The sequence below is a fragment of the Arabidopsis lyrata genome (genome assembly GCF_000004255.2).
Source record: "Arabidopsis lyrata subsp. lyrata unplaced genomic scaffold ARALYscaffold_1, whole genome shotgun sequence".
NCBI lineage: Eukaryota > Viridiplantae > Streptophyta > Magnoliopsida > Brassicales > Brassicaceae > Arabidopsis > Arabidopsis lyrata.
Window position 1 is genome coordinate 6,885,943 of NW_003302555.1, and position 21,537 is coordinate 6,907,479.

General features: G+C 37.4%; 7 protein-coding genes and 1 non-coding gene across 12 annotated transcripts; 4 read left to right on the plus strand and 4 right to left on the minus strand.

Annotated features, from left to right (window-relative positions):
* The first annotated feature begins 57 nt into the window (after positions 1 to 57).
* Positions 58 to 1,092, plus strand: LOC9328970 (mediator of RNA polymerase II transcription subunit 22a). The gene is made up of 3 exons (XM_002890119.2): positions 58 to 260; positions 402 to 467; positions 710 to 1,092. Exons 1-3 carry the CDS (start codon positions 105 to 107, stop codon positions 941 to 943), a joined length of 456 nt encoding a protein of 151 aa, XP_002890165.2. The 5' UTR covers positions 58 to 104; the 3' UTR covers positions 944 to 1,092.
* A 155-nt stretch (positions 1,093 to 1,247) lies between these two features.
* On the plus strand, positions 1,248 to 3,250 carry LOC9326228 (serine/threonine-protein kinase RHS3). The gene is made up of 3 exons (XM_002890120.2): positions 1,248 to 1,458; positions 1,664 to 2,277; positions 2,359 to 3,250. The coding sequence occupies exons 1-3, from the start codon at positions 1,420 to 1,422 to the stop codon at positions 3,200 to 3,202; spliced, it is 1,497 nt and encodes a 498-aa protein (XP_002890166.2). The 5' UTR covers positions 1,248 to 1,419; the 3' UTR covers positions 3,203 to 3,250.
* Positions 3,251 to 3,311: 61 nt separating this feature from the next.
* Positions 3,312 to 4,875, plus strand: LOC9326229 (putative rRNA methylase YtqB). The gene is made up of 6 exons (XM_002890121.2): positions 3,312 to 3,591; positions 3,714 to 3,777; positions 3,865 to 4,063; positions 4,151 to 4,224; positions 4,358 to 4,513; positions 4,624 to 4,875. The coding sequence occupies exons 1-6, from the start codon at positions 3,390 to 3,392 to the stop codon at positions 4,751 to 4,753; spliced, it is 825 nt and encodes a 274-aa protein (XP_002890167.1). The 5' UTR covers positions 3,312 to 3,389; the 3' UTR covers positions 4,754 to 4,875.
* A 55-nt stretch (positions 4,876 to 4,930) lies between these two features.
* Positions 4,931 to 5,003, minus strand: TRNAR-CCG. Its single transcript has one exon. It is a non-coding gene; the product is annotated as a tRNA-Arg (tRNA).
* A 63-nt stretch (positions 5,004 to 5,066) lies between these two features.
* Positions 5,067 to 8,493, minus strand: LOC9326230 (thiosulfate/3-mercaptopyruvate sulfurtransferase 2). 5 transcript variants are annotated; one of them, XM_021013300.1, is made up of 12 exons: positions 8,323 to 8,493; positions 7,715 to 7,897; positions 7,526 to 7,585; positions 7,142 to 7,204; positions 6,704 to 6,828; positions 6,440 to 6,602; positions 6,267 to 6,326; positions 5,973 to 6,031; positions 5,779 to 5,860; positions 5,628 to 5,691; positions 5,499 to 5,566; positions 5,067 to 5,402 (listed from the first exon to the last, which is right to left on the minus strand). In XM_021013300.1, the coding sequence occupies exons 2-12, from the start codon at positions 7,829 to 7,831 to the stop codon at positions 5,301 to 5,303; spliced, it is 963 nt and encodes a 320-aa protein (XP_020868959.1). In that variant the 5' UTR covers positions 7,832 to 7,897; positions 8,323 to 8,493; the 3' UTR covers positions 5,067 to 5,300. The 5 variants fall into 5 exon arrangements, with proteins under 5 accessions (XP_020868959.1, XP_020868957.1, XP_020868960.1 ...); XM_021013298.1 differs by lacking the exon at positions 8,323 to 8,493 and adding an exon at positions 8,204 to 8,317 and having other exon boundaries at positions 7,715 to 7,900; XM_021013301.1 differs by lacking the exon at positions 8,323 to 8,493 and adding an exon at positions 8,227 to 8,316 and having other exon boundaries at positions 7,715 to 7,900.
* Positions 8,494 to 9,777: 1,284 nt separating this feature from the next.
* Positions 9,778 to 12,374, plus strand: LOC9328971 (proteasome subunit alpha type-2-A). The gene is made up of 12 exons (XM_021012901.1): positions 9,778 to 9,927; positions 10,158 to 10,223; positions 10,302 to 10,378; positions 10,460 to 10,524; positions 10,648 to 10,694; positions 10,790 to 10,865; positions 10,954 to 11,021; positions 11,225 to 11,294; positions 11,505 to 11,590; positions 11,693 to 11,755; positions 11,983 to 12,048; positions 12,146 to 12,374. The coding sequence occupies exons 2-12, from the start codon at positions 10,183 to 10,185 to the stop codon at positions 12,192 to 12,194; spliced, it is 708 nt and encodes a 235-aa protein (XP_020868560.1). The 5' UTR covers positions 9,778 to 9,927; positions 10,158 to 10,182; the 3' UTR covers positions 12,195 to 12,374.
* A 98-nt stretch (positions 12,375 to 12,472) lies between these two features.
* LOC9326231 (pentatricopeptide repeat-containing protein At3g24000, mitochondrial) lies at positions 12,473 to 16,094 on the minus strand. Its single transcript, XM_021012900.1, has one exon. It carries the CDS (start codon positions 15,453 to 15,455, stop codon positions 12,642 to 12,644), a length of 2,814 nt encoding a protein of 937 aa, XP_020868559.1. The 5' UTR covers positions 15,456 to 16,094; the 3' UTR covers positions 12,473 to 12,641.
* Positions 16,095 to 16,427: 333 nt separating this feature from the next.
* Positions 16,428 to 17,898, minus strand: LOC9328972 (transcription factor MYB58). The gene is made up of 3 exons (XM_002892864.2): positions 17,530 to 17,898; positions 17,317 to 17,446; positions 16,428 to 17,235 (listed from the first exon to the last, which is right to left on the minus strand). Exons 1-3 carry the CDS (start codon positions 17,666 to 17,668, stop codon positions 16,674 to 16,676), a joined length of 831 nt encoding a protein of 276 aa, XP_002892910.1. The 5' UTR covers positions 17,669 to 17,898; the 3' UTR covers positions 16,428 to 16,673.
* Positions 17,899 to 21,537: the final 3,639 nt, after the last annotated feature.

Sequence of the window (21,537 nt, forward strand, 5' to 3'; positions counted from 1 at the left end):
TTGATTGGAATATGTACTAGCCCAATAGTACTTTTAGGCCTTTTCTGTCTCTTAAGCCTCCCATAGGTGGTTCCTTCGTTTCTGTGCAAACTGCAAAGACTTGAATGATGAACAAAGGCGGTGGTTCCGGTGGAGGAAGCGGACCGACGGCCGCCGCAGCCGCTGCTGCCTTACAGAAACAAAAGGCCTTGATGCAGAGGGTAGAGACTGACATCACATCTGTCGTCGATAACTTCACTCAAATCGTCAATGTCGCAAGGGTAAGTGATTTGATTGCAGTTCTATACTTACGATTGATCAGAATTCAATCTCTGCAGCATAGTTTCGATTGACGATTACCGTTCTTGGAAATTTGTTTGCAAAATTTTCGATTTTCGTGAACATCTTTGTTTTATTTGTAGGTGAGTGATCCACCAATGAAGAACTCTCAGGAAGCATACATGATGGAGATGCGAGCGTCAAGATTGGTAATTGATTCAAATTCGAATGATTATCAATTTAGGCAGATGCGATTAGGGTTTGGGGTTTTAGGACAGCAGTTGGGATCTGAAGCTCACATATATGAACTTTTTGAATCTTTGCAACATTCACTAGCTAATGAGTCTCCAAAATCTAATATATTTCTACTTTTGTTTTCAATTGGATTTGTTTTGCTAGCTTATGCACTCATTGTGTTTGTTAATTGAGTTCTTTATTAATGGTGTGGCAGGTTCAAGCAGCTGATTCTCTTTTGAAACTCGTATCGGAACTGAAGCAAACCGCCATTTTTTCAGGATTTGCATCACTAAATGATCATGTAGAACAAAGAACTGCAGAGTTTGATAAAGAGGCCGAGAAGACGAATCGATTGTTGGCTAGAATTGCTGATGATGCATCTGCTAGTCTTAAAGAGCTTGAGTCTCACTATTACTCTTCTGCTCAGAGATTGACTCTAGACATTTAAGGGGGTTTTAAATCCGAGAAAATGGCATTTTGTAGGGTTTTTTCTTCTTATTGCCAAAACTTTTAGGCTACTTTGTCTGAACAAACTCTGATTTACATATGAACATTTAACTTTGAAGCTATATTTAATCTGAAAGACCTTTTCTTCCTTCCACCATCCCCACTTTCTTTGGAATTCATAAAATACTTGTCTCCACTCATTGTTACCTAATCTTTCACATTACTTCTTAATTCCAAGCTTTTTCTCTTTTGTTCCCACAAAAAAAAAAAAAAAAAAAAAAAACAAATTAATGTACGACGTGCACACCTATCTTGGTAGACAATGAAGCTTTGTTATATTCGTGACAACAAGTAATGTCGGAAATTTAAATGATAAAAGATAGTTAACTCAAAGTTGATGTTTTAAGACAAGATATTTGTTTTCTTTTCCTCTACGTGGAAACCAGGACACTCTTGTTCAAGCTTTACTCGCCGGCGATGTTATTGAAACCCGGAAACAAGCTTGTCTCGCCGGAGGTAATTTTTATCAAAGAAAGTGTTAGGATACCTGTTAAGATAGGGATTAAGAATATATTTGTGATTAAGTTTATGTTTATCTATATTGTATGAACCGTGTATATATATGTTTCGTTGATGTAACTTAATGTGTTTTCTTCAATTCATTCTACTTTGACAGAAACATGTAAAGTTCATAATCCCATTGTCTTTTGTTCATGTGCAGACGAGTCATCATCGTGACTCTGCCTCAAACTCATCAAACCATAAATATCAACAACAAAAACCGCGTAAAGATAAGCAGAAGAAATTTGAGCAAAACACAAAGAAGATTGAAGAACATCTAATAAAGACAGAGCCGACTCTGTTAATTGGCAATCACAGCATTAACATGAGCTCACAAAGCAACAACAGCGAAAGCACATCCTCTAATAATTCCTCTAAGCCTCACACAGGAGGAGATATTAGGTGGGACGCAGTGAATTCCTTGAAATCTAGAGGAATCAAGCTTGGAATCAGCGATTTTCGTGTTTTGAAACGGCTAGGGTACGGAGATATCGGAAGTGTTTATCTTGTTGAACTCAAAGGCGCAAATCCGACTACATATTTCGCGATGAAAGTAATGGATAAGGCTTCTCTTGTGAGCAGGAACAAGCTGTTGAGAGCTCAGACGGAGAGAGAGATCTTGTCTCAGCTTGATCATCCTTTCTTGCCTACTCTTTACTCTCACTTCGAAACTGATAAATTCTATTGCTTGGTCATGGAGTTTTGTAGCGGCGGAAATCTCTATTCCTTGAGACAGAAGCAACCTAACAAGTGTTTCACAGAAGACGCTGCAAGGTTAGTATACAAACAGAGTATTTAGAAACAGAGAAAAATACATCTTAAGGGTTTTTTTTTTTTTTTTTTTTGGGCTTATAGGTTCTTTGCATCAGAAGTGTTGTTAGCGTTAGAGTATTTACACATGCTCGGAATCGTATACCGAGATTTAAAGCCAGAGAACGTACTGGTTCGAGATGACGGTCACATTATGCTCTCCGATTTCGATTTATCCCTCCGATGTTCAGTCAATCCAACACTTGTCAAATCTTTCAACGGCGGCGGAACCACGGGAATCGTTGAAGACAATGCGGCGGTCCAAGGATGTTACCAACCATCCACATTCTTCCCACGAATGCTCCAATCATCGAAGAAAAACCGTAAATCCAAATCCGATTTCGATGGATCATTACCAGAACTCATGGCAGAGCCGACGAACGTGAAATCAATGTCTTTTGTCGGAACACACGAGTATTTAGCGCCGGAGATTATCAAAAACGAAGGTCACGGAAGCGCCGTAGATTGGTGGACGTTTGGGATTTTCATCTACGAGCTTCTTCATGGAGCAACGCCATTTAAAGGACAAGGAAACAAAGCGACGCTTTATAATGTAATCGGACAACCTCTGAGATTCCCGGAATATTCTCAGGTTAGCTCAAAGGCAAAGGATTTAATCAAAGGTTTGTTGGTAAAAGAGCCGCAAAACAGAATTGCGTATAAGCGAGGCGCGACGGAGATCAAGCAACATCCATTTTTTGAAGGTGTGAATTGGGCGTTGATTCGTGGAGAAACGCCGCCGCATTTGCCGGAGCCGGTGGATTTCTCGTGTTATGTGAAGAAAGAGAAGGAGTCTTTGCCGGCGGCGGCAACCGAAAAGAAGAGCAAAACGTGTGATGAAGCTCAGAGCGGTAGTGATCCTGATTACATTGTTTTTGAATATTTTTAGCTATAGTCTCCCACCATTATACTATTTGTAACATCACGATACGTCGTCGTGCTTTATCTTTTTCTTTGAGATATAAATATTGGGCCGAAGATAAAGCCCAATCTAATTTTAGTTTTTCAGACCCCAAGTGTAAGAAAACATTTTTTTAAGAGCAGATCGACGAAGCTTTGTTTTAAAAAACTCTGCAATGGCGGCTGGGTTCTTTCAAGCAGAGATGTCAATGTTATCCTCTACGTTGGCGCGCTCATACTCAATTCCTATCCGCAAAACGCTTATGACCTTCGGTTTTCGAATTGCAGTGCAACGAAACCCTTGTCCCAGAATTCGACGTTCTCGTGTAGCTGCTTTTAGCTCGTCTCCTTCGCATTCACGAGATTTTCCAATTCGAGGTGAAAATATTTTACATTCAGCTACCCAAAACTGTTTTTAGAAAGGAATCGAGTTAGATACGGAGCTTCCGGATCGTACTTAGTGTTTTTGTGCTTAAAGTTGAGTCTTTTCCTCGTTTCAGGAGTAGAGGATGTTTTTGTTGGTTATCTATTTGGGAGGAAGAAGGCAACAGAAGTAGCTCATGTGTGCGTACATTAAACCCACAACTTGAATTAATAATAACAAAAAAAAAAAGATTTTTTATTCCTCTTCACTGCTGATTATCCTTTCAGTGTGTGGGAGCAGGTAATCCAAAAGGGGGATATGGTCATTGATGCTACGTGTGGAAACGGGAACGATACTTTAGCAATGTTGAAGATGGTTATGAATGATTCTGTTGGTTGTGGTGGCTATGTCTATGCTATGGACATTCAAAAAGATGCCATTGAGAGCACTTCATCTTTGCTGGATCAAGCCGTTGGTTCCAAAGAGGTTAGATGATTACCAGAGCTCGCTTTCCATAGCGGTGTGGTTCTTACTAATATTGAGCCTTGTTCCATTTCTGCTGAAGAAATACAGAAGGAATGCGTCAAACTTTTTAACATTTGTCATAGTAAAATGGGAGAGATTGTCCCTGAAAACTCCCGTGTGAGGTACCGTGTAAATTGTTGACTCCGATGCCACATTTTTGATGAATCCCTGGCAAAAAAATTCCTCGCTTAAACAGGTTTGGTTAGTACGCTGCCTTAGGTTTTCACTTCGAAATCTTTTTATGATGATCTTTAGGATGGTTGCATTCAATCTGGGGTATCTTCCAGGGGGCAACAAGTCGATAATCACTGTCTCGGATACAACATTATCGGCATTGAAGGCTGCTGAGAGAATTTTAATGCCCGGTGGCCTCATCAGCTTGGTGGTTTACATTGGCCATCCTGGTGGAAGGTAATTTAAAAATGCTAGCAAAATTTCTCTGATGATCTAATGAGATGTGAAGTTTCCTAACATACTTTGCTCCATGTTTCTTGTTGTTGTGAATTGGTTCGGTGTTCAAGAGAAGAGTTAGAAGTGGTTGAAGCTTTTGGGTCGGGTTTACCGGTCAGTGATTGGGTCTGCTGCAAATTCCAAATGTTGAACCGACCGTTAGCTCCAGTTCTTGTTTTCATGTTCAAGAGAGAAAACTGAAAAACTGATTTATTTTGATCTACCAGAAGCTTTGTATGGTTAATCTGAGAGATTATATGGTTACTATACCCAATCTATTTTACCTTTGTTGATGGAAGTTTTCAAAATCTGTTTATTACGCAGAGGAGAAGAGGTTTATGAATGAAAAAAGTTCATTGTTAACATAAATTAAAAAAACGACCACGGTGGGACTCGAACCCACAATCTCCCGCTCCGGAGGCGAGCGCCTTATCCATTAGGCCACGCGGTCTTTTTGACAGTCAACTACAATTACATTTATATATCTATTCCTCTTTATAACAATCCATGAAACTGAGCAAGTGATATGCAACACAAAATTGTGTAACAGACAACAAGAACATAAAGACTTTTTATCAATCTCCACAGAGAAGAGACCAAACTCAAGAATCTTGAATACTGATGTATAATAATAACAAGACAACCCTCCCAGCAATTGGCTAAAGTTTAACACAGAAATGGATTGAACCAAGCTAAGCCTTATGAATATCAACTGGCTTGTGATCTTGTAGCTTTTTCTTGGACTTTCTTATGAAGAAGAACCCACTATCGGCAAGTTTGGTACGGTTGCCCATTCAGTCCAAGACCCATCATAGATTGCCACATCGGTTTTTCCCAGACGATAAAGTCCCTGACCAGTAAAATAAAGAGGAATCAGTCTTCAGTTTTAATCATATGATCACAGATTCACAGTATATGAATGAATTCTAGATCATCATTTAGTTACCAATGCCAAAATACAAGCTGTTACACCGGTTCCACATGAGGCCACGATCGGACTGTCCAGAGAAATGTCTGCAGATAAACGGATAAGGAATTGCATAGAAAAAATACTTGAGACTGCATTTTGTTTTACCTTCTTGTTCAAACCGCTTCTTCAGCTCCTCTGCTGGTAACAGTGTTTGAGAGGAATCAAACATCTGCATAAGAATATATTATCAGTTTATCATGTCTGGTTTCAAAGAGCAAAGATAACGGTAAGCCCTTCAAGTTAGACGGTGGTTTACTTGGGAAAAAGGGACACACTTGCTACCGGGTATATGACCACTCGTTATACCCTTCCAAGGTTCTGGAGCAATACCGTCAAATCTGTGAAACAGAGTAAATTCTATATGATGACAGATATAGTGAAATTAAACCATTAGCATCGATATTATAGTGAAATTACAATCCAGAACAAGCAATAAATTTGGCATGATACCTAGCCTTTGAACGCGCATCGATGTGCTGATAAGTCTTATCCTCGATGTTTTTCTTCACCTGTCAATTATCCAGTTAGCTCCCCTAGTTTACTAGCAACTATCTATAAACTTTAAATCTATTAATAACTAACGTGACATCTTTTAATATAAGCCAGTTTGCTACTCCGCTTCAATCTAACCAAGGATTTTATTTGTGGAACAATAAACCAGGTGATCATGGTATCAAGTGAATTGACACACACTATCTTCAAGTTCATCAAATCAAAGAAAAACTCTATTTTGGAAACGCTAACCTGATCAAGTGCCAATACAAGATGTGACCGGAACTTCGTCTGAAAAGTTATTGGACTAATCTGTGCAACCAGCAAAGATGTGGGTAAACCATAAGTAGCAGGTGAACCAACTAAATATGCAATTTGCAGATACATCAGAATGGGAAAATATTTCTATGAATGAATTAATTTACTGTTTGTCCTTGATTAATTTTCTCTATAGCCTCAGTTGCTGCACTGGCTTTCAAAATGGCATCACTTGAAGCAATGGATTCAACGTCATAGCCTGAAGCACGCCATTTCGGCAAGCCTCCATCAAGTACCCATACTTTGTCATGTCCAAAGATTCTAAACATCCTGTTTTGACAAAAAAGAGCACTCATCGATTTGATAATACCTGAGAAAACATATTGAGGAAAGATAAAAAAAAGCTTAGGGACATGAGATCCATAACTCACCACCATACACGAGCTGCACTAAAGAGCCCCATTCCATCATACACAACCACTCCATCTTTGTTCTCGATTCCAAGAGCAGAACAACTAGCAGCAAAAGCTTCCTCGGATGGTAGCATGTGTAGTAACTGCACATATAATTCAAATAATATACCAAACGTTTTGGTTCTTGCGCATTCGTAAGACACATAGAAGCTCACAGTTAGAAGGCTTGCCAAAGCTATTAATGGGAAACTCTCAAGAAAAAGGATATACACAATCAAAACAAAGAGTCCAAATTTTTGCGTCAAAGAAACAAGAATATATACACATGGCTGCAATGAAGGATACTTACTGATAAGATTTCATTATACATATACGTGATGGCAGTGTAAAGTCAATAAGTAGGGAAAACAACAACATGATAATATCTTCTCTGGAGAAAAAGGCCGCGAAACTCACATTTGTTTTTTGATCAGATATTCCATCCAAATCAAAGAAGAGAGCACCTGGGATATGAGCAACCTGTAGAAAAGGACAACATGCAAGCCAATCAACATATGGTGATGTTCGTTTGGCAGTCGCAAACCTCCTGCGACTGCGACTGCGACTGAAAGTTGTTCGTTTGACAGTCGCAGGATCCTGCGACTAGCGACTGAAATTTTTGATCGCAGGAAAAATTAGCGATGCGATTATTTAAATGGCGATTAGTCGCAGCGATCAGTCGCGCGATTAGCTAACGAACAACTAATGTAGAGTGTCATAGCGCTCATCCAGAACACTCATTCAGAACAAAGGCTTATAGCTAATTTACGTAGTTATTTAGAAAAGTGTACATATTCTCACATGGTACTCTTGGATTGGATTTCTTTGCTCATGTGGCATGTACCATGAGGCATCCAAAACCTGACCAGGAAACAAACAAGTTACATAAGAATCATAGCAGAAAAGTCTTGACTAAGGCTACAATCTCAACAAGTGCAAACTATAAGCATTCTGAGACTGAGATTCAACACAGCTAGGACGTTGGGTTACCTTTATATCAGCATCTCTAAGATTAGAGTGAAGCCAATCAACAGACACGACAGGTTCATTGGTAGATATAGAGGATGTTGCGTAATTAACTTTTGCCCCAGATCCAGAAGAAGCCATGACTCGACCAACGTGAGTAGATTTAGAAGCTGAATAGGCAGAGCGTAACTGTGAGCTGAATGCTCTCTTCTGCAGTAATCATTTACAATCTCAGAATTACAAAACAAAAGATAAAAAAAAAAAAAAAAAAAATCCAACCTTTGAACACAATTCACTAGAATGAGTTACACAAGAGAAAATTAAATTCAGATTTTAATCATTTTGACTCAGATATCATCGGATATCTACACACAGCTAACTATAACTCCCAATGTGTTCTAAACTCGAAAGCCGACTACTAGTAGTAGCCAAATTATACAAACAAATTATCAGTAACTAGAAGTGAATATCTAAGGTCAGAGACGGTCGAAAATCGAATTACGAACAACTTGCATTCAAAATGGTTGCGAAATTACGAGTCGTCTGCTGAGGAACAGAAGATAGATACGGATTAATCTGGCCGTGACCAGCAACCAATAAAGTTGTTGAGAAAAGAGCCAAAGCCATATCACCTCAGAATACCATGTAGTGGAACAATTGTTGACTTAAAGCCGCCAGATTTTGCTACTGCCACCAGATTCTCCGAGCTCGCAACTTTTTCAAGCTTCTTCGTTCTCAACGATGCTGCTTTTGCCACCTGGGTGATAGGCCTGGGCACAAGTACTCGTTACTCGGTTGATACTTGCTACTCGGCTTGTACTCGTCTTGAAAAAACAAGTACCCGGTGTTGTCAAGGCAAGTACTAAGTAGTATAATTCTATTACTTGTAAGTAAGGGTCAAGTATCAAGTATCATAAATTTTTTTGATAATTGGCTCGTTACTCGCCCCGTTACTCGCTCCGCTACTCGTCCCGTTTTGTATTACAAGATATAAAGACCATTAAACATTTAAACCCAATCACTAAAAGTCTAAAATTATAAAACCCAATATAAGATTTTGTCTCTAATGGCTAGAGATCTGTTAGCTATACCGGTTTCAACCGTTGCTTCTGAGTCAGCATATAGTACAAGTGGTCGGGTTATAGATCCTTTTCGCAGTTCTCTAACCCCGAGACTTGTTGAGGCTCTAATATGCACTCAAGACTTGATTCGTAACGATTATGAACAAAGTTTGCTGGAGGAAGAAATTGAACAACTTGAAATTCTAGAAGAAGGTATATACTAACATTATACACTTATTCGTACGTTATATATGCATGTTTTCTTTTACATGTGAACTTACAACTTTTATGTTGTTTCAACAGAATTTGTAACTTCAAATGCTTATGGAAATTTGGTGCAAGGAGTGGGTTTAGCTTTGGAGGAAGAATGAAAGGTATGGATACTTCATGATTTTCAAGTTTTGTTTTAAAGCGTAATACACTAATAGTAACATTTGTTATGTTGGTTTTATTTATATGGAAAAAAAAAGAGAATCAAGAAGACAAGAACTCAAGAAAGAAGACAGAGACATGATTTCAATTTGAACCAAGTTGTTTTAAAATGTTTATCTTTTGGAACTTTCAATGTGTTGTGATTCTAGGATGTTTTGCGATTTTATGATGTTTAAAATTCTGAATGTTTTATAATATGTATGAGATTATTTTTTTATTTAAATTAAATGTTCAAGACTTCAAGATTTAAGTAACAAGTATTTGCAAGTAACAAGCTAAGTCAAGTTACCTTGCAAGTAACAAGCCGGGTCAAGTTACTTGCAAGTAACAAAATTTTGGACGAGTACTTGTTATAGCAAGTACTTGCTCAAACGAGTCGAGTATCAAGCGAACTTTCAATTATTTGTACGGGCCAAACCGAGTCACAAGTACTTGAAAAATAGCAAGTACTTGCCTTGTGCCTAGGCCTACCGGGTGATCACTGATCACTGATCAGCAAAAGAGTGACGCGACAAACGCGTATTTGGTTACATAAATAAAATCGCGCTTGCGTTTTCTTTATTAAAAATCGCGTTTCCACTAAAACGGAGTCGTTTTGGTTTTACTTTCTTCTTCCAAAAAGAATTCGTAAAATCTCGGACTTCAACCTTCTCTTCTCTTCTCTGCAAGAAACCTAAAAGCCTATTTATTTCACCTCTCTCTCTGCAACTAATCGCTTGTTCGATCTCGAAGCTGAAGCTAAAGGTAAGCTATTCTTTTCACAGTGTTAGTTCTTTTTCGAAGATTCGTTTCGATCTCAAAAATCCCATTCTATTAAACTGCTTTTAGACTCTAATGTTTAAGCAAACGAAACCTGAATCGTTTGATCCCGGTAACGGTGAAACCCTAATTTCTGGTGGACTTTGAAACCACGAGTCCAATTTTTCAGAAATTCTTTTCAGGAAATTGATCTTACTCGTTGTGTTTGTTCACAGCTTTCGCCGATTTGATTAAGGAGCTATGGGAGATAGTCAGTACTCGTTTTCTCTCACCACTTTCAGGTACGAACTTGCTCAATCATCAGAGCATTTTGGGTTAGTTTTTACTGTGACTGATTTGGTGTGCTGTGTCTGAGACAGCCCATCTGGGAAGCTCGTTCAGATAGAACATGCCCTTACAGCTGTTGGATCTGGCCAAACATCTTTGGGGATTAAAGGTTTGTCAATGACATGATGAATTGGTAATAGATCAAAGAAATTTTGTAGCTTTCTTCTGATAACTTGGTTTCTTACTGCAGCTTCTAATGGAGTCGTCATTGCAACTGAAAAGAAATTGCCTTCTATTCTGGTTGATGAAACATCTGTAAGTTAATAATCAGCCAGAATATTCGTATCATTACCCTTGAGCCATACTTTGTGATGCTTTCTTAGATTGCGTAATTCAGTCAAAATCTCTGACATTAGTTTTATCTTTTGCCTGTTTCAGGTTCAAAAAATTCAGCATTTGACTCCTAATATTGGAGTTGTATACAGGTTTTCTTCTCACTTATCTTAAGTTTTTATTTGTTTTTGTTTTTGATGTTGTAGCTTAAGTACTAACTTTTTTTTTTGCATTTCCTTCTATGAAGTGGCATGGGTCCTGATTTTCGAGTTCTTGTTAGGAAGAGTAGGAAACAGGCTGAGCAGTATCTCCGTCTGTACAAAGTAATCCTATCTCTCTGTTTTCTCAAACTTTCTTGGAATACTTTCCTATGTGGTATGGTTTCATCTAAAGAAAGCTTTATTGTTGCAGGAACCCATCCCTGTTACCCAACTTGTAAGGGAAACCGCTACTGTTATGCAAGAGTTTACTCAATCGGGGTAAGTTCTACATTGAACTGTAAAATTCAACCTCATCTGTCATATGTTTACTTCCTTTCATTTTCCCAATATATTTGAATTGCACTGAACTATTTGCTTAGAAAAAGCAATTGGTAATTGACTTGACTTGAAATAATGTTGCTTCAGCAAATTTGTACCCATTATATATCCTATTTCTAATTTTTGTAGTCTCTTGTTTACAGTGGTGTTAGGCCTTTCGGGGTTTCCCTGCTGGTGGCTGGATATGATGACAAGGGTCCACAATTGTATCAGGTATTTCCTCCTTAGAATATGTGTCAGTTGATTGAGCACAATCGAGTCTCCCAATCTTCTTAGCTTCCATTCTCTTCAGCGCTGAAAAACTGAACGTAGTGAAATTTGTATCAGAGTATTTTACCTTTTTGACTATCCTGTTACAATAATTACCACCTTATTTTTCTGTCTAAACCAAATAGTCTGAATTACCATCTCATCTTGCACTAGGTGGATCCATCTGGCTCTTATTTCTCCTGGAAAGCTTCAGCCATGGGGAAGAACGTTTCTAATGCAAAAACCTTCCTTGAGAAAAGGTAATATTATTTACAAATTTCGTTAGTGTAGGCTCCTGTCATAACAACAGGAAACCACTCTTCTTCGCTGACCAAACTTAACCAACCACGAAATCCTTGCAGGTACACAGAAGACATGGAACTTGACGATGCCATTCACACAGCGATACTGACATTGAAAGAAGGGTAAGTACAAATCTACAGATTCAAGGTCTCTTGATCATTCATTAGTAGAAAGTTACCAGTCTTGAGGCTGTTAAGATTACCAAACGCATAGCACTGTCTTTTATAATGAAAGCACGGTGTGTACACACACCCACATATACATACATGATACATCTGTAACTTTAGTCTTCATACTCTGTGCCGAAAAGTCTTCACCTCATTTGTCTTTTGTTTTTTGCTTTTGATAGCTTTGAGGGAGAGATCTCAAGCAAAAATATTGAAATTGGCAAAATTGGTGCTGACAAAGTTTTCAGGTACCCTGTTTGTTTAACACCAAGAATCGTTGTTGCTGCTACTGATGTTTGAATAGAATGTTGTTGATACTCAATTGGTTTTTTGGGATTAATGCAGGGTACTAACACCAGCGGAGATCGATGATTACCTTGCTGAAGTCGAGTAACTCCTAGTATAGTCTAGCAACAAACATGCGCTTAAGACAGGAATTTCGTGGCATTTGCAGAGTCTTAAAGATTTGTTTTTTTCTGTAAAACTTGGATCTTTAAATAGTTTGTTGCTGAACACAAGCTGAGTGTTTCTTATGATTCAATAACTAATGAAATCTGTTTCTTTTTTTCTTTCACTCAGTGAAGGTTTCAGAGAAATCTTAGAGTAGTCTGATCTTATCTGTCATTGAATTGGTCGCATGGCCACTTTCACCTCCAATCGAGAAATTGCAAATTCTAAAACCAATTTTATTCCATTTCTTACAACAGAATAACTGTCTACAAACAGAATCATGGAGTAATGTTCCAAAACTGTTGAAACCCAAAACCTTAACCAAAGAATCCTATAACGAAACTTTGTCAGCTAGCAACTGTACAGAGTCGTAATCGAGCTTCCTCTTCTTTCACCAGTAATCCTTACAAGAACACAAACCACTCTCAAAATGGTGAAACCGATACTGGTCTCTTAGCACGATTCTACGTCCGATGACTCTACTAACAAACTTGTAAACAGAGTGACAATCACTGCATATGCGAAGGTTCTTGAAGATTCTAACCGTAGAACCTTCAGGAGTACTCATCAGCGCATAAGCAAGAGCGAGTCTTTCGCTGTGGTTCCAAAGATTGTGCTCTTTTTGTTCTTCATCTGTGTCTTGCAAAGCCTGACTAGTATCTGCGACATACCCAGATTCTTTTATCAACTTCTTGATGTCTTCTAGCTTTGCGTATATCTCCATTGTTTGTGGATGAGTTCTGTCTCCAATACCAAACGAACTCACTTTGTCTTTTAGTTTCACCCAACTGCAAGCTTGTTTCTTCTTGATGTTCTTGAAACCCATTTGCTTTCTCACATTCTCTACATCTTCCCATCTGCCTGTTGTTGCAAACATATTTGAGGACAAGACAAAAACAGAATCATCCTCTGGTTCTAACTTCGAGAGATTTTCCGCTGCTTTTCTTCCGCGGTCTAAATCCCTGTGGATTTTGCAGGAAGCTAACAAACTACGCCACACGAGGTCGTTTGGTTTCATTGGCATTTTCGATATAAAGGTTTCAGCTTCGGCTAACCTCCCTGATCTTCCAAGAAGATCAATTACACAGATGCAATGTTCAATCGCCGGTTCTAATCCAAAATCTTTAGCAATCATGTCATAATACGCAAGGCCTTGGTCTACTAATCCCCCGTGGCTGCATGCTGTAAGAAGAGAGACAAATGTGACATGGCCCGGCTTGATTCCCATTTCAAGCATCTCATGAAAAGTCTCACAAACTTCCTCGAAGTACCCGTGTCTTCCCAAAGCTGATATTAGTATGTTCCATGAGGGGAGTGATCGATTGACTGATGGAGGAAGCATTTTCACCACTTCGCCTATTTCCCCGCATTTGCTATACATGTCTGCAGCAGCGTTAAAGATGAAACAATCAAGTTCAAACCCGAGTTTTACAGCTAAGCCATGAAGTTGTTGGCCTTCCTCTAGGACAGCTAGCTTCGCAGCGGCAGAAAGCCCCTCAGAGAAACTAAACTGGTCTAGACTCAACCCAAAGCTTCTCATCTTTGATACAAGTTTTAGCACCTCTTCTCCATGACCGTGATGAGCATTTGCCGCAAGAATAGCATTCCAGGTGATGATACTCCTATTATCTAATCCGTTAAATAGGTCCTGACTCGAGCTTAGATCACCACATTTTGCGTACATAGTGATAAGCGAGTTTTTCACGTGTTCATCCGATTCAAATCCAGCAGAAACTATATAAGCGTGTAATGGTTTCCCCCGTTCAAGCAAATCCCCGGGCACTAAGCAAGCACTAAGAACACTTACCACTGTGATATAATTTGCAGAAACACCTTCCACTCGCAGAGTTTGAAAAGCCGCCAGTGCCTTGTCGGGATCTTCATTCTCAGCATAGCCACCAATAAGAGCATTCCAAGCTACTACATCTCGTCTAGGCATCTGTAATAGTACCCGTCTGGATGTGCTCATCCCACCTATCTTTCCGTACATAGAAACCAATGCATTACCAATAATCTGATTGTCAAATAAACCGCTGACCACTACAAGTCCATGAAGGATCCTGCCCTTATCGAAAAATTCAGGACTAAAGCAAGCAGCCAATGCGCTTGTAAAAGTCACATAGTTCACTGATTTTCCAGTCCTTATCATTGAACAAAGAATTCCTAAAGCATCTAAGCTCCTCCCATCGTTGACAAAAGAAGCCATCAAAGAGTTCCATGAGATCAAATCTTTAGTGGGCATTTGTTTGAACACCAAATCTGCCTCTTCTGATCTTCCCGCGCCTGCATACATTCTCAAAAGAGTATTGCACACACAAACAACCGAATCAAACCCCATTTTAACCACCAAACCATGAATTCCTCTACCCCATTTTTGGTGATCTACATCACCCAAAACTGATAACAGAGTAGACACAGTGGTGGAGTTCACTTCATCATGAAAACGACGCATCAAATTGAAAATCCTAGATGATTCCTCGATATGACCATTCTGTGCATATGCCGCAACAATCGAGTTCCATGAAATTGTGTCCCGTTCGGATATTTGATTAAAAATGTAATTTGCATAGTCTACATTTCCCATATTACCAAACATGGATATGAGCGAATTCTCCACTGCCAGCTTACTCTCCAGCCCCGATTTGATAACCTGTCCAATAATTTGACGACCCAATGATTCATCTTTAAGCAATCCGCAGGAACTGATTACCAAAGACATGGAATTTTCATTACACTCAACTCCTTCTCCTCTCATACTTTTATAGATATCAATGACTTCCTCTGGCTCACCCTTATCCGAGTAACCAACCATCAATGAAGTCCAAGACACCACGTTTCGGTCAGGCATCTCCTCAAAAACCTTCCTTGAACACGAAACCAATCCATAAACCCCATAGAGATGCAAAATAGCAGTACTGACGTAAACATCAGACAGCAAACCAGACTTAGCCACAAAGCCGTGAACTTGAACCCCTTCTCTGAACATAGAACCAGACCGACCACAAGCTGTAACTAAACTAGCAATCACAAAGCTACTTGGCTTGATACCAAGATCACACATCTTCTGGAAAAATTCCATTCCTTCCAGATACAATCCAACACGGACTATCCCAGACATCATGGTATTCCAAGAGACTTCGTTTCTCACAGGCATTTTATCGAACAGGTAGCGTGCAGGTTTGACTCGACCAAACTTGGTGTACATGTTAATCAAAGTGTTAGTGTGCAGCACACTCAGACGAACCAATCCCTTGACACAAAGCGCGTGCAGAGCTCTTCCCGTAGTTTCTCTAGTGATTTGAGAGAAACCAGTTTGATCGAAACAAGATAATTCCGGGTTCCAATGGTCTGAGAGCGAGAAACATCCACTCCATCTGATAACTTTTTTTCCTTCTTCTTCTTCCACTCTTTCCAGACATTGCAATGTCGAGAAACGTCGCGTGTTGGAATGGCGGGAGACAAACCTACTGAGCAAACGAGAATCGCCGCCCTGAAAAGACAGGACTTTGCGTCGCCAGCTGGCCAGCTCTAATTCGTCGGCGTTTCAACGGTGGTTCCCGGAAAGATCAAACGACTTGAAGGCAACCTAGAAAGAACAAAAAAAAAAGACTGCTCTTTTAAACAAAAACCGAAATAACCGGAGAACGTACTGGACCATATAAAACCGATTTTACCGGACCGGTTTAGGATTGAAAACAATAATTTCAATGTAAACCCTGTACTATTCTTATGTTGCTTATTTTACCCTAATTATTTTCTCCTACACCGTTTGAACCCTCTGCAAGTCTCACTGTGTTTCTAGGACTCGCATGAACGAAGAAAGATTGGGAATTTCTCGCCTTTTTCGGGTAAGTTCTCTGAATCGTGAATCGTTTGTATTCTACTTCACCTTCCACATAGCGTAAGCGAATCTAATTTCTACAGAAACAGACAAAAAAAGATTCCTTTGAAATTCAGCATTTGCAATTGTAACTGTGTGAATGATTCAATCGATGTATTCACCAGAATCTGTGAAAGCTAAAACATTTTCATCAAGATCAAGAAAACCCACAAAATCATTTTTTTCTTCTTCAAGTTTTACTCTGTTTTGGAAAAGGATTCTGAGAGAATGCTATGTTTGTTCGTTTATAGAAAATGTTAGCTGCTGAATCAATATTGAAGATAGCAACAACTAGTCTTTCTTATAACTGTCAGCTTTCCATTTCTAGATGGTTGTTTGCTTGCGATAACTTGGTTTCACTACAAAGCAATCATTTGCAAATACAATCTTTCAACTCTGTAATATCTACATTTTGACGTTTCTTCGATTGCTATTATATGCGCCTATCTACTAAAGATGCCAAGAATTTAGCTCTATTGTAGATTTTCATGAGGATAATAATTTCGTTTTTAAGGTGAAAATGTCTTTTGCTTTATGGCTTCATTAATGTATCAGGAGCTCGTAACTCTCCAAGAGTGATGATGAATTTTCATCTTCTGTTCCCTGTTTATGCTGTTGTTGTTGTTGTTGGTTATCGTTTTCTTCTAACCCGAGTTCGCATTCCAGGTGCTTGAACCATTTATCAACTTCATCTTCTTCAGACTCTTGAAGAGCTCTGTTCTCAGGTTGTTGGAATGATGAGTCTGAACCATCTATGAAACTCCAGATGTCTGGATCTATATCAAAAGTCATCTCCAGGAGCTCTGGTTTGTCTACCTCTTGTAGCATCTCCGTAAAGTCGCTAAAAGTTAGAATATGCTCAAACGTTTTTTGACTTATCTGTGCATCATCGTCTTTGCTTGAAATGTTGGAACCAGCAAAAGACATTGAAGCATTTGGAGATGACTCTTGAGAGTTCTCTTCTTCATTCAAAGAACCTTTTGAAGCCGCTTCATCGACATTAAGGTTAGTTTTTGAGCTCAATCTTTTCTTGAGATGTGTATGCCACACATTCTTGATCTCATTGTCTGTTCTTCCCGGAAGTTTAGAAGCAATCTTCGACCACCTGAATCCAAAATGCGGAAAAGCTATTGTCAAAATCAGAACTTTGAGCCACACAAGAAGACAGTAACAAGATAACACATACTTGTTACCAAAGCTCTGGTGAAGTTTAATGATGGTTTCTTCTTCCTCTGCGGTGAAATTGCCACGTTTCACATCAGGTCTGAGGTAATTAATCCATCGTAGACGACAACTCTTGCCACACCTCAACAATCCTTCATTGCATGCATAGATAGAATCAGAACCAGAAGATTAGAAAAGCTAAAGAAAAGAGGCTTTTTAAAGATGAGAAACATACCAGCTTGCTTTGGGAGAGATCTCCAGTTCTCATGACCATACTTGTGAATGAAAGAGATGAGTTTGAAGTCTTCATCTTGGCTCCATGGTCCTCTCTTTACTTTGCTTTTGTCACAACATGGTGCTCTTCCTTTGCCCATTCTCTCTCTCTCTCTCTCTCTCACACACACTTTTGAGATTCCGTTTTACCAAATCCAATTGGTGTTGTGTGTATTTATACATGAGAAGTGGTGTCTGATCCTGACTTTGAGAAACATGTTATAAACAACAGAGATTGACAATTGTCACATCAGATTCGTTGAAGTTTAAAACTTGTCTATATTGTGGATCAGTATCTGGCAATATTCCCATCTTTTTTTTTTAATTTCCCATTTATATATGTCAAAAAAAATTATTTTTATTATTTGGGAAATGTAATCAACTATATATACATACATGAAACATGTTTGAAACTTAGATACTGAGTCTCATATTTTTTATTCAATCTGAAACCTATAAAGATTGCCTCTGACAAATCTATAAGTTGAATCCATCTTTATAATGTAAAACCAAATTAGATTTGTTCTTTTGATTAGTATTATTATTCTAACTTATTTTGACTAAGTTTCTTGTACTGCGCAACTCGTTAGTTAATATTAGCTAACTGTAAAATTTGTGATCTGACTAATTAATATGTATTTGTGTCTCTGTGAGTCATATCAGGTAGGGTTGTAATAATTTTTTCTATCTATAGCTATACCAACTTTTGAAAAACGGTTTTAAAATTTAACAAAACGAGAAAGTTTGATAAGTGGAAATTTCATGAAATAAAACTTGACTTATTATCGTTTTTTCTTTATACTTTAAGTTGTAATCTACCAAACAAGACGTAAGGATGCTATCATCTTAGACCATCCTTATTGGGAGGTTCTTAACTTGGTTCTTAGCTCAAAAGAGATTAAAAATAAAGGTGTAATTGATGATTTTGCTAAAGAATGACTCATAGCTAAGAGTCAAAAATTGGGCTAAAAACCAAAAAATTTACTAAGAACCAAAACTAAGCACCTCCCAATAATGTTGCTCTATACAAGGAAATGTAAAAAAAAATTAGTTTGACTGGTTAGGGTTTTAGAATCGTGGAAGGCTAAAAATAAAATCTACAACCACAACATACACATATAAAATCATGTTTAATAACAGTAACAAAAATTATGTACATAGAGGATTTATTGTAGAGAAAATGGGTCCTATAACCCTGTAACATATTACATGTGTGTACTTTTTTGTTTTCTTCGAACACAATGATCAAATTAGCTTTCCTTTACTTTATACACACATAATATTTCTCCAAGTTTTTTCTTTTTCTCCACTTTTTCTTTCTTTTTCTTTAATCTCCATCCCTCTCATCAATACTCTTTTAAATAAATTTTAATCATGTCTTCTATGTATTTTTCACATTTACGATTTGGATTTTAAGTAACATACACAAATTATTCAGTCAAATCATAAATTACTATAAGTTTTTAACATAAAGTGGTTAGAAATTTGCATACAATATTTATTTTGAAGCAAATCAAGCTTCCGTACATCCATCGTATCTTCTATCTTTTTGTTCACGTATTGAAGAGATTCGGTTCCAGACTTGTTTGTCGAGGTTTTGAAGCAACTGCTTCATCAATCTAAAGAAACATATCAGCATCAATTGCTTACTTAACTTCAGTTTGTTTTCATCTCCCATTAATAGGGAGTTAAGTTTAAGATTCCTATTCAAAAGTACGATTTATATTCCATATACCAAACAAGATATGACGAAACTCATGCTTCCACTAAATTATATGACGAAAAGTTGGCATCGTGTATGTTATATTGGCAACATATATATATATATATATATATATATATATATATATATATATATATATATATATATATATATATATATCTCAACTAGCAGCAACAACAACAACAGTCTTTGTTCTCACATGCATGTCCTGTATAGTTTTGTTTCGAAATCAAAATATTTAACCAAAAAATCAGTTAGGTAGTAAGAATGGATCTTGTAACCTAATAATAAACAAACTTTTTTGACGAAGATATAAGTATTTATTCGACAATAGTATTAGAGTGCATGCATCTTTAGTAGAGTTAAAATCATATGTTTCCTTTGTTTGGTGAACAACTTACGAAAATGTTATTTTAACATGAACCAATTAGGTTCCACTGAAAAAAGAAAAAGTTTAGTAAACTAGGTTGAAAAGAATGGAAAAAGTTGAAATATCCCAATCGATGACGAATTGAAAAAGATTGGAATTTGCATGACGAAAGCACACGTGTTGCTATTGGCACACTCTGTTTTTAGTCTTTGATTGGTTCGGCCGCCCGTTTTCTTAAATAAAATACCATAATTAAGTGCAATGAAATGAATCCGTAGTACATTTGTTGTTTATTAAGGTGACAATAATAGTTGGATTCGCCGTTTAATATTGTATCGCTAACTAGGGACGAGGTGAAAAGGCTCCCTAATTTAGACTATTCGGTCTAAAACTCCACGATTTAATCAACTATAAAATTGAAATTAGCTCAATGTTTAACAAACTTCATTTTCTCTATTCGATAGTAGTTCTTTGATCACACGTTCCTTTGGGCTTGATCGCAAAGTTTGTTTGTTTTTCTACGTACCACAAAAAATTAATACTAGAGTTGGCCAAAAAAAAAACTACATATATAGAGGATGTATATGTTTGGTGACAAAATATATGTATTTGTTTGGTGAGACACTAATGTTTTTTTTAACTACTAGAAAGTGGTTTTCAATTTATAGTATTAGATTGAGTTAGTGTGTATTTGTTTGTTGAGACACTAATGTTCATAATTCGGTAACAGTTTAACAATATCTTGTTTGCCACTTGAGAATGGACCATATAAAATATTTTGGTCTCTGGTTTGAGAAGATCTACAAACCTAGGTCCAAAACCTCTTAATAATTCAACAAAAAAAAGGTTTCTATTTTCTTTCATTATATGCAATAAATTTCAGAAATGCATCACTATACTACAATTCCAATTGGTCAAAATCATTCAATCGGTCAAAATCATATATATTCACTGACTTCTGTTTTTAACAATGGTTTACTAGAACAAGTTATGTGTAAGTGTGTTCACATCATAAACCAACTATAAACTATAATATATGTCTATTTATTGATGTAGTTGAAATAATAATCAAAGAATGCATTGCATGCACGCATTGTTGGATATATTTTGGCATGTCGCGTTCAATCTTATAATTTAAAAGTAATTTAAGAGATATATATAAGTTACACACAAAAATATAGTTGATTACTTGATTGTAATCAGAGCCGTCCTGGAGATTTTTGGGGCTGCAAGCAAGAATTTTTTTTGGCTTGTAAGAGTCGAACCATCGACCTTTTATTAGTACCCAACACATTTTTACCCGCAGAATCAATGATTTTTTGCAAAAAATATCAAAAAATATTGGCCAAATTAATATATAAACAATTATTGGTCGCAAACTGTAGCTTGTCCTGCTTGTAGTCAAGGCCGGCAGTGATTATAATGGATGAACACTTTCATGTTTTGGAGTTTCTGAGTTTATAAATAAAGTTACATCTCAACAATTAATATGTAATGATAATATACATATGGCAAGTGATTTATTCAGAATAATAAAAGTTTAGATCATTGTATATTCATATGCTGCGTCATGTCTTCCTTAGTTAACGATCATCACATGACGATGTGTTTTATAACAATTATGAAATAATTATAAAGTAACCCCAATATGGGCACCTACTCTTGGAAAATATATAAATTAAGATTTTAAAATTTTAGGAGTTGGTTGGTAGAAGATTTGCTTAATAGTGATGACTTTTTCATGAGTCATGATGACTACCAAACTAATCACTCATGGTACAAGCACAGGACTCGTAAATTTATACTATTTAATTTAAAAACAAATGCATAAATTAAGAAACAAAATTTTAGTACGTGATGGCTTGAGAAAAAGCGAG

What these genes read in the sequence shown, in the direction of transcription:
- LOC9328970 (XM_002890119.2), top strand. Translation starts at nt 105, where the DNA reads ATGATGAACAAAGGCGGTGGTTCCGGTGGAGGAAGCGGACCGACGGCC. An exon ending in AAATCGTCAATGTCGCAAGG is followed by an intron (nt 261 to 401) that starts GTAAGTGATTTG and finishes TTTTATTTGTAG; the next exon opens with GTGAGTGATCCACCAATGAA. An exon ending in AGATGCGAGCGTCAAGATTG is followed by an intron (nt 468 to 709) that starts GTAATTGATTCA and finishes ATGGTGTGGCAG; the next exon opens with GTTCAAGCAGCTGATTCTCT.
- LOC9326228 (XM_002890120.2), top strand. Translation starts at nt 1,420, where the DNA reads ATGTTATTGAAACCCGGAAACAAGCTTGTCTCGCCGGAG. An exon ending in ACAAGCTTGTCTCGCCGGAG is followed by an intron (nt 1,459 to 1,663) that starts GTAATTTTTATC and finishes GTTCATGTGCAG; the next exon opens with ACGAGTCATCATCGTGACTC. An exon ending in TTCACAGAAGACGCTGCAAG is followed by an intron (nt 2,278 to 2,358) that starts GTTAGTATACAA and finishes TTGGGCTTATAG; the next exon opens with GTTCTTTGCATCAGAAGTGT.
- LOC9326229 (XM_002890121.2), top strand. Translation starts at nt 3,390, where the DNA reads ATGGCGGCTGGGTTCTTTCAAGCAGAGATGTCAATGTTATCCTCTACG. An exon ending in AAGCCGTTGGTTCCAAAGAG is followed by an intron (nt 4,064 to 4,150) that starts GTTAGATGATTA and finishes GAAGAAATACAG; the next exon opens with AAGGAATGCGTCAAACTTTT. An exon ending in CCTGAAAACTCCCGTGTGAG is followed by an intron (nt 4,225 to 4,357) that starts GTACCGTGTAAA and finishes GATGATCTTTAG; the next exon opens with GATGGTTGCATTCAATCTGG.
- LOC9326230 (XM_021013298.1), bottom strand. Translation starts at nt 8,317, where the DNA reads ATGGCTTTGGCTCTTTTCTCAACAACTTTATTGGTTGCTGGTCACGGC. An exon ending in TTAGAGATGCTGATATAAAG is followed by an intron (nt 7,586 to 7,714) that starts GTAACCCAACGT and finishes TTTCCTGGTCAG; the next exon opens with GTTTTGGATGCCTCATGGTA. An exon ending in TATCTGATCAAAAAACAAAT is followed by an intron (nt 6,829 to 7,141) that starts GTGAGTTTCGCG and finishes TTATATGTGCAG; the next exon opens with TTACTACACATGCTACCATC.
- LOC9328971 (XM_021012901.1), top strand. Translation starts at nt 10,183, where the DNA reads ATGGGAGATAGTCAGTACTCGTTTTCTCTCACCACTTTCAG. An exon ending in TTCTGGTTGATGAAACATCT is followed by an intron (nt 10,525 to 10,647) that starts GTAAGTTAATAA and finishes TGCCTGTTTCAG; the next exon opens with GTTCAAAAAATTCAGCATTT. An exon ending in AGTATCTCCGTCTGTACAAA is followed by an intron (nt 10,866 to 10,953) that starts GTAATCCTATCT and finishes TTATTGTTGCAG; the next exon opens with GAACCCATCCCTGTTACCCA.
- LOC9326231 (XM_021012900.1), bottom strand. Translation starts at nt 15,455, where the DNA reads ATGTACACCAAGTTTGGTCGAGTCAAACCTGCACGCTACCTGTTCGAT.
- LOC9328972 (XM_002892864.2), bottom strand. Translation starts at nt 17,668, where the DNA reads ATGGGCAAAGGAAGAGCACCATGTTGTGACAAAAGCAAAGTAAAGAGA. An exon ending in ATCTCTCCCAAAGCAAGCTG is followed by an intron (nt 17,447 to 17,529) that starts GTATGTTTCTCA and finishes CATGCAATGAAG; the next exon opens with GATTGTTGAGGTGTGGCAAG. An exon ending in CACCAGAGCTTTGGTAACAA is followed by an intron (nt 17,236 to 17,316) that starts GTATGTGTTATC and finishes TTTTGGATTCAG; the next exon opens with GTGGTCGAAGATTGCTTCTA.